Below are 9,808 nucleotides of genomic sequence, written 5' to 3' on the forward strand. Positions count from 1 at the left end.
AAGCATAAAAGATATTATTACATCTTTTTAGTAAATACTAAGTCATTAAAATAAATTTGAATTCAAATAAATGACGTGTAATTCGTTAAACCTATTAGAAATGTGCTATAGTATAAAATCTTAAAAGCGTAACAGCACGACTGAGACTCAATTTTCAATGAATAACTAATAACAATAATAAAACAAATAAATTCGTGATATAAATCAAAAATCGTCAAATAAATTCGTAATATATAAATTCGTGAAAAAAAGTGCTTTCGACAAAATACTAAAATAGAGATCTATCGACTAAGACTACTCATTTCTGCCTAACTTAAGGTTATTTCAGTTTCCGTTTTTAAAGGAGCTATATGTTGAGCCACCTCAGCTAGATTTGGCATGTGACATTTTTAGCGGCAATCATTGGTCGATTTTCTAGCGTTGCAATTCGGGGAGTTGTAATGAGGCTGTAAGAGAAATATACATATAGATTACGTTCCGAAAGCAAGTAAAAATATGTCTTTTATATCTCTTCTCGCATTTCAGCTTTATCTCTTTTCAAATGTTTAGCTTTTAAGGGATATATTAAATCTGGGGTGTAGGCTTTAATAATAATAACAATAAAAAACACCATAGCTCGATCTTAAGCTTAAACAGGCTCAAATTTCAAAAGTGATCTCATATCTTGTATCTACGCCTTCCATACATCATATATAGTTATATGGATAGCTATAGTGGTACATAACATAGTTATGGTTATGAAATGAGGCAGAATTTTTGCCATTAAGGGATTTAATAAAATAAAAAAAAAACATTTAATTTTGACAATTGAAAGTGCCGTAAGAAAGAAACTCATTTTCTAAAATGTTCTATGCAATAAGCACGTATGTTCTTTACTTTTACAACAAAAAAGAGCCGCTTTTTTTTTACCCGTCTTACACTTTTATTTACCTACTTTGATATTACCTTTTTCTTTTCTTTTTATACTACTACTTTCATTATTATATTTGTATTTTGTTTTTATAAGCTTATCCATTTTAAGGAAAATTTGTCCAGTTCTTTTTATACATTTTAGGGAATAACATAAAAAACAACCCCTCGACCGTTACCATAGAGACAGGGGATTTTATGTGAATGTGCTGTGGGAATTGGCGAGATTACTTCTCCCAGATTACATTCATCTCATGCAAGAGAGTAATACAAGTGGATTACTCCCGATTTTTTGGCGATGCCTGTTGAAAATTCCGTGATCTCTTTCTTGCATTTATTTCCTGTCATGCGAAGAGAAAAAGCTTTTGGTTAAATCGACACGTAAGAATGGTGGATGAATTATAATTGACTTGTGTTTCTGGAATTCTTTTTATTTTTAATGCGTGTCGTGTAGCATAAAACACATTTTTTCATCTGCATGAAAATAAGACAGGAATTTATGCTACTTACGTGGTTTATCTGGATTAGTGGTTTACAGCGTTTTTTTATGAAGCAAATCGTGGAAGTAATTTTAAACTAGTTAAAATAATTTTTTTTCAATCCAACTGTAAAATATTTAAAAAAATTTTTTTTTTTTTACTTTTCGAATAACGCGCAAAACATTAGGCACAACTTCTTTATTTTAGACATTTTCGTTTTTGTTTTTTCATTCAGATACTAGAGCAGATTTAGATGAAATGAAAAACTTTCTGCACGTATTGATTAATTCTTGTAACTAGTTTCAACCCTTTCGACGCCGTCTCATTTTGGTGAAATTTGCTTGAAAATAACGGATTTTTTTTTTAAATGTTTAATTTTTATAGAATTTTATTTTGATTCATACCACAAGGATGTGTTTAGTAAAAAACAATTCAAATTTTTTTCAACCATCATTAAATAAAATAATAAATATTAACAAAAATTCTTTTTTTTGCAATTATCTTTTGATAAACAAATTTTATAGTTGTATGCAAACATTTTTCAATTCGATGAAAAAGTTCTAGTTCTTTTAATCTAGTTCTCCTGACCAAACTATTGGGACCATATATTTTGGGGGTCAGAAAATCGTATCCATCGGGAAAAAAGGTATGTTTATTCAGAGAGTACGCTTTTGTGTCTGATTTCGTAATTTAGAATATCGTCTGCAATTATTAATTATCATATTTGAGGTTACCCCGTCAAGCCATTAAGATAGAGTCTTAGAACATGAAGATTCAATTATTAGATCAAAAGTTAATTTTAAGGTGGTCCCTTTTTTTCCCCTCACTGCATGCACAGTCTTACTTTACACAATAGAAATTATTATGAAGAATTATTGCTATTCCACAACTCTTTTTTTATTTTCTAATAAATAGTTTTTTTTTATTTTCACTTAAAAATAGTGTTTTTTAGTCGTTTTTTCTGCATGTTCTTAAAGCATGCTTATTTATTAACTTAAGCGTAAGTTAAAATTCATATAAATCACAATTTTACTGTCAATATACTCTCGCAGATTTTCAAAGAACATTTTTAGGAAAAATGTTCTTTTTTCCTGTAACGTTCTCAAATTTTTATCTATTTATTTTACTTACATGGTTAAAGTTAAATATACAATTTATTGATATATTTTTTTGATAAATTTCATGATTAAGTTAGAATTTCTAAATTTTTTTTTTTATTACATCAACAAGAAATACTACATTTCAAAAACTTAGAACTAACCTAAATTTTAAAAGATTTACTTAACAAATAACAAGTCAAAGAAGATAATTATATTTTTTCTAAGATAGATACAAGTTTCAAGTAAAATTTCAAAGGATTTATAATAAATTCACGAAAAATTGTGAATTTGCTTGCGTCAAAATAAGCTAAGTTTTTGTGTCTGATTTCGTAATTTAGAATATCGTCTGCAATTATTAATTACAACAGAGGTTACCCTCTCAAGCCATTAAGATTGAGTCTTAGAACGTAAAGATTCAAACATTAGATCAAAAGTGAAAGTAAAAGTTGTTGTAAATCTTGTTAGCATGTATTGTTTTGAATTAAGTTTGCCTAAATGCTTTAAATTTAGAATACATTTATTTGAAAAAACAGATAACTTATACACTTTATTACAACCTACAGAAAGTTTAAAATCCTCTTAGCTATAAGGACCAAAGAAAAGAAAAAAGTTTATTCCAAAATAATTTTATTTTTCTTGAAACCGATTTTTATTCCAAACCCTAGATAAAAGAGTGATCGAAAACATAGGCGCGTGGTGCAACAGCTACTGAAATAAGTGGGAAAGAAGATAGCCAATCGAAGTGAAAGAAATCAATTTCGTGTGTTTTTTTGGCTGCCAGACCATTTTTCTCTTAAGATCTTTTCTACCACATACATATTGGTCTGGAAGGAATAGGATAGAATAGAAATGGGAGAATAGTAATACGCTTTTGAGATGAGGCTGGAATCGATTTATCGACCATTTTTCTAGCCTCTCTCAACACGAGATGAAATTCGTGGACCCTACGTAACTATGACGTCGTTTCTTGGTTCATTTTTCCCTATGACGTAATACTGGTTCATTCATTCCTTACACTACGATTCCTTTAACAAAAAGAGAAAAAAATTATGCTGGATTATTACGACGTCAGTCGCCTCGTTTCTTTATTTTTTTTTATCTAGTAGTAGAAATTTAAAATTTTGTCTGTATATGACCTTATTTTAATTGATTGTGGTTTTGATTGGGAATTAAGGTATGATATTGCCTTATTTTTTAAGAAAGGAAGGAGAAAAAAAAAACTTTTGGTCCACACTTGCATGTCTATGAAAAATGTGATGTAATGTCAGGGATCTGTTTAGAAGAAATTTGGGTCACAAAATATCTTTTCATAAAAACGGACCCTTCACAAAATATTTTAACTTAAAAACGGACCCTTCACAAAATGATTTTTCTTTTAATCGGACCCTTCACAAATTTGTTTATCTTCATTATTATTTTGTTAATCGAATAAACCCTTTCCAGGGCAGAAAACAAGAAAGATGGATGTAAACGAATTAAGTTTTGTCTTCGGCAGACGATTCTTCCATTATTCGTCCGAAATGAATATTCTGCGTTCAGCAGTATAGGCTAAATACCAAATATTTGTATGTTGCATCTCTAATTTAGAAGCAGCAATTGTTGTTTATTTTTTAAAATTTAATTTTTTTAATTATAATTTTACAGTGTTGAGCATAATCTTGTATGTCTTTACAATTTAAAAACTCCTTGAAAAAGTTTTTTTTTTTGCAATAACGGACCCTATTTGCACAAATTCATAAAAACGGACCCTGGTTGAAAGAATGTGAGTAATTTTTTCACAATTTCACGACCTTTCACAAAATGTCTGGACAAACCCCTGAATGTAAAAGATTTTTTTAGCCTTCATGGTGCACCACGGATCCTGATATAATAAGACCAGGAAATCTTAGTGATAAACATGAGCTAGTTCAGTTCTAGTATGTTAAAATTCTTTCAGATTTACTTTTCCCCATTACGAAATACTCATTCATTCATTCCTTACTCTACAATTCCTTCAAGGAAAAAAGAAATGCTGGATTGTTACGACGTTAATCGCCTCGTTTCTTTATTCTTACCTAATTGTGAAAATTTAAAACTGCGTATGAAAATTACTTTACTTTCAATAATTGTGGCATTGATAGTGTGATATTTGCTTTAAAAAAAGGAAGAGGAAAAAACTATTATTCCACACGCTATTATTCCTCGTAAGTCCATGAAAAATTAAATGTGGATTAACGTAAACAGTTTCTTTAAGCCCTTTCGGTGCAACATCGATTTTGATAAAGTAAAAACAGGGTATTTTAGTGATAAACGGGAGTTACTTGAGCTCTAGAACCGAGTTCTAGGATTACTTGAGTCCAACATGAGTGTTGCTTCAGTTAACTTGGTGCATTTTTCTTTTTCACGTAATGCAGTTTCATTAATTCCTTACACAACAATTTCTTTAAAAAAAAGAGCGAGAAATTGTAGACCAATTGCAATGCACATTCAATCGCCTCGTTTCCTTCCTTTTTTAGCCAATGAAATTTATAACTACCCAGAAAAATACCATATATTTAATAATTGTGGTTTTGTTTATGAATTAATGTGTAATATTGCCTTTTTGTTGTTTCTAATGCCATTTGCCAATACCAGCAAGCCTGCTTGGTTAAACCAAGCGAATTTAAAGCAGAGGGTGCGTTTCTTGTTTTTTTTGTGGATCCATCTATGGCCTGAAATACGACTTCAGTCACACACACGTCGCAGCCCTTTTATAGGACGGATCCATTCATGCTCCATTCATTCATCCATAGATCGTAATTTTGACCTGAACCAGAGAACGATCAATCTCCAATTCAGTACCCCCAGAGGTAAAAAAAATAATGGGAAAATCGAGGACTTTGTAACCCGATAGATTTAACGTGCACCAGTCACCATTTGCTACGAAGTCACGACCTCTTGGGCATAGAGCCAACGCCTTACCAATCAGACTACCAATCAGGCCCTGTATTGCCTTGCAAAAAACACTATTTGTCCACAATTTTATGTTTTTAGATCAATTAATATAATGGAACGATGTAAGTTTTTTGAACAATCCATGAAGGAACACGGATCTTGATAAAGTAAAGGCAGTTTATTTCAGTGAAAACTAAAGCTTAGAATTCTGAGTATCAATTTAAGTTGTCGTTTAGATATATTGGTTCATTTTCCTTATGACGTATTATTGCCTCTTTCATTTCTTTCACTATACGAATCGTTAAAAAAGAAAAATTATATACCATTAGGACGTCAATCACGATATTTCATTATTTTTTATCTAACTGTAGAGATTTCGATATCCATCTAAAAAGTACTTTACTTAATGTTATTAAATCTGTACTCTAAAGATACTTGGATACCCAAATAAATATGACTCAGGAGAAACGAAACGTTTATTTCATATGGACAGCACAAGAGGGAATAATAATATAGCAAATATGAGAAAGTAAATAATTGGCACAGCGCCATCTATTGATATTAATTTTAAACATAAATTTTAGATATAATTTAACAATGTTTAATATTGACTCGTAGTAATCTTGACTTGTCGGACATTTATTATGAATGCGCACACTTGGACAACAATGAGCTATTTATTGAGAAACTATAGTTTCTAACTGAAGGGTTTAGAACAATAAAATAATGATAAGCCGAGCTGTGGTGGCTCAGGAGATAGAGCGTTCGCCTTCCAATGAGGCGAACTGGGTTCGAATCCTAGCGATGGCTGGTTGATATGAATCGCTCACCCGGCTCGCACCGTTCACAGTACTGACGTAAAAATGTCCTTAGTGGTAGACGGATCACGGATTAGAGGCCTCTTGCCGTCAAGCTAACCATGGAAGAATTTCGTGGTTTTTCTCTCCATGTAAAGCAAACGCGGGTTAATTCCATCTTGTTAGTTCTCCACGAAGGTGAAATTTCTCGCGATACTCGATCTAGGAGCTCCCTTGTCTTCTGTATTGGGTTCAAAATTACAGGGCTACGGAGTTGAATATTAGTAGTCTTAAACCCAAATATTCGGGTCGGTGTTTAAAGATGGTTACAAATACATAAATATATCATTAATAGTCTTAAATTCGTTTTATGTCCGATAGTCAATTGAATTCGCAGTCCTAGAGTTGAATCTAACATAGATATGAATTGGTGTAAATAAAGCTGAAAATGAACAAAATACGCAGCATTAAGTCTTCTCTTGAAATGAAAATTGCTATAAACGTTGAAAAGAGTTATTACATGACACATATCTTTGTTGACAAATTTCGTTAAGCGCAATCAGATGCTTTTCATAAATTTCTCGATATATTGTTACGAGAAAAATTAGGTTTCAAAAAAATATCATTTCTTTTTCATTAGAATTTTATTTAAAACGATTTCATGAAAGCAATCGAAATATGAAATAATTAATGGATTATTGATTGATTCAAAAATGTTATAGAAAAAAGAAAAATCCTAGATCTCGGAACCTTAGGCTCCACGGAACACCAATTGGGAATTGCTGTATTAGTCTATTCCTCTTTCCTCTTATTTATTAGCTATATTTCTCTGTGTATCTACATAAAGTCGAAGGACACAATATGAAAACCAGTAAGTAATCTAAAAGTATTTTCTTTCTTTTGCATAGGGTGGTATGGCCCCAGTGCTTCGTCACTGTCCTTGCCTCCGTCCTGAGAACGACGATGTTCGACTATTAGAATACAGTCATTCGAACTTGGATGATGTGCCAAATGAGGTGTTCGGATATGAGCGGACGCTTGAAGAACTTTTTCTCGATGCCAATCAAATAAAAGATCTTCCAAGGGTAACCTTTATCTTGTTTTTGCAATTTCATTTTATTTATGTGTATCGTGTTTTCTCATAGTAATAGCTATATAACTTTTTTTTAATAGGCAGAAAGGAGATAAAAATTAGTTTTAATATTTTGCACATTTTGCAAACTTCATAATTTTTTTTTTATAACCGCAGTTGAACCACCGACCCAATTTTATGGGTTTACGACTACCAATGTCCAAATGCGCAGCCTTGTAATTTTGAACCCAATGCAGAAGACAAGAGAACTCCTGGATCGAGTATTGGGATAAATTTGCCTTCGTGGAGGCCTTTTTGATGGAGCTAACGCGCATTTGCGTTACATGGAGAGGAAGACCACGAGAAACTCCCACGGTTAACCTAACGGCAAGGGAACTCTAACCCATGATCCGTCTACCACTGAGGATATTTCACGTCAGCACTGTGGTCGATGCAAGCCGGATGCGGAATTCGTATCGACTGGGATTCGAACCCGGTTCGCCTCTTTGGAAGGCGAATGCTCTATCTCCCTGGAAAATTACTTTATGTTATTTGAATAGAAAGTTAGACATTGATAATGTGGAAACGTTTCTAAAAATATACCGTATGATAAGGTGACAAAAGAACCATTGTCTAAACCAATTCGGAAGACTAACATTCGCATTTTTTGACCTCTTTCCGACTAGCTTAGGCACTTACTTTACTACTGGAATTCCGTGCTTCTTGGCAATCCAAGTTTCAATATATTCCTGCTTGTAGAATTTGTCGCGTTATTATCGGAAGGCGTAATTTACGGTCAATTAAAATTCGACGATTCTGTTAGATGATAAAACAAGTTTCATTCGTTTCTTGACCAAGCCACGCAGAATTAATAGCGATATTATCGCCGAAAGTAATATGTTGTCAATCAGAATTCCCGCAGCTTTCTGATTAGCTAGAGCACTCTAATTTTGAATAATGCTCTGTTCTACATGGTAGTCTAGCATTTAATCGTTTTTTGACTGCTTCAAGCAAAATCTTCAATTTATCACCAAATAAAATTTATTGTCGATCGAAATTTCTAGACTAGCTACTAGACATTCTAGACTACCTAGATTAGATTTCATATGGAGTTCTGCTCCTATTACTTACTGACCAGCGGTTGTAAAAACTACATTATTTTTGTTGTTTGCTATCTACAACTACTTTGTGTTACAAATGTAGCTAATTACAACTACTTTTTTTTTTAAATGCAATAATTACAAACTACTTTGGAATTGTTGTAACTACTTCACAACTTTAAGAAGACGAATTTATGTTAAATGTAAGGAAATAATTAAGAAATATTAATTCATGTTTGAATAATGTTTTTGGTTAATTCATGTTTTTGGTTTGTTATTCCAAAAATTTTTTTTTTTTTTTTTTTTTTTCAAAAAATGAATTTGAAAAAAAAACCTTCAAACCAAAAACCTTTTCACCTTCAAATTTTTTTTTTTGCTTTTCTGCCTACAAATATTTAATATATGAAATGCGAAATTTTGATCGCATTCTCATGATCTAGAGTGCTTAAATTTCAACTGGAGCATTGTACCTGATTACAATGCAAGTTACTACTATTCTTTCTCAAATGTTACTAGCAGAATTTATGTATTATATTATCGCCTATCGGAATTTTGATTACTTTTTACATAAAGTGAAAAAATCATGGTTGTTTTTTGGGGACTAAAATTTATACTTTTTACTTACGTATAAATAATTCCAAAAACTTGTGTAGTTAATATTTTTTACTGTTCTTGTTTTAAATAAAAAATGAATAATTTTACTGCATTTTTATGCAAATTTCATATTAGTATCTAAATGTCTTTCATTTTCTAATTCAAAAAGTTTTTAGTAAAATAATTGAAGTAAAGTGAGTTTCTGAATTTGTTTGGCAAGATCGAAAAAAAAAAGTTAAATAAATAAAAATTGTGAAGGTTTGTTTTGAAGAAAAAAGTGTGAATTTATACTGGGAAACAATAATAAATAATGCAGAGCAGACAATAACATTGAGCTGAAAATTTACAAAAATCACCGTCCACTTTCATGTTGAATTTTATATCTGCAAACTATTGTATGTATAGTCTTGTTTTTCAAATATTCTTTTCTCTCTTAAATAGAAATCCTCATTTTAGATGCTATTTTACTGGACCTTCTTTTTCTTAGTTGTATATTTACAAGTTTTTAAATATTTAAAAAATATCTTTGTTTTTAGCCTTTATTCCACTGCCATGGCCTACGAAAGTTAAATTTAAGTGACAACGAGATTCAAACACTTCCACCTGCAATTGCTTCTCTCATTAATTTGGAGCAACTTGATATCAGCAAGAATGGTAAAATTTTGTTTTAAAATAACATTTGCAATGTATTAAATTTTTTATTACATCTATATGTGAAGTTTTTAGTGAATTCTTGATATTATTATTACAGAAGATAGCAGAATTTCATGACCCATTTTTTAAAATAAAATTTGAAGAAAAGGAAATTGATATTTAAATTTCATGTGTATATATATATATATAT

The 9,808-nt window shown here is 31.1% G+C and overlaps 2 protein-coding genes across 2 annotated transcripts in view; both read left to right on the forward strand.

The window, feature by feature from the left end:
- Positions 1 to 9,808, forward strand: part of LOC107440675 (NADH dehydrogenase (ubiquinone) B15 subunit) — a 123,070-nt gene that overhangs the window by 19,126 nt on the left and 94,136 nt on the right. The gene's annotated exons all lie outside the window — the stretch shown is intronic.
- The window catches only part of LOC107440676 (uncharacterized), a 60,422-nt gene that overhangs the window by 17,687 nt on the left and 32,927 nt on the right, over positions 1 to 9,808 (forward strand). The window contains exons 2-3 of the mRNA XM_043053289.2: positions 7,107 to 7,283; positions 9,501 to 9,618. Coding sequence (XP_042909223.1) covers positions 7,113 to 7,283; positions 9,501 to 9,618 — 289 coding nt within the window. The 5' untranslated portion in view covers positions 7,107 to 7,112. The remainder of the gene's footprint in view (positions 1 to 7,106; positions 7,284 to 9,500; positions 9,619 to 9,808) is intronic.

Source organism: Parasteatoda tepidariorum, chromosome 9 (genome assembly GCF_043381705.1).
Source record: "Parasteatoda tepidariorum isolate YZ-2023 chromosome 9, CAS_Ptep_4.0, whole genome shotgun sequence".
Classification (NCBI taxonomy): Eukaryota; Metazoa; Arthropoda; class Arachnida; order Araneae; family Theridiidae; genus Parasteatoda; species Parasteatoda tepidariorum.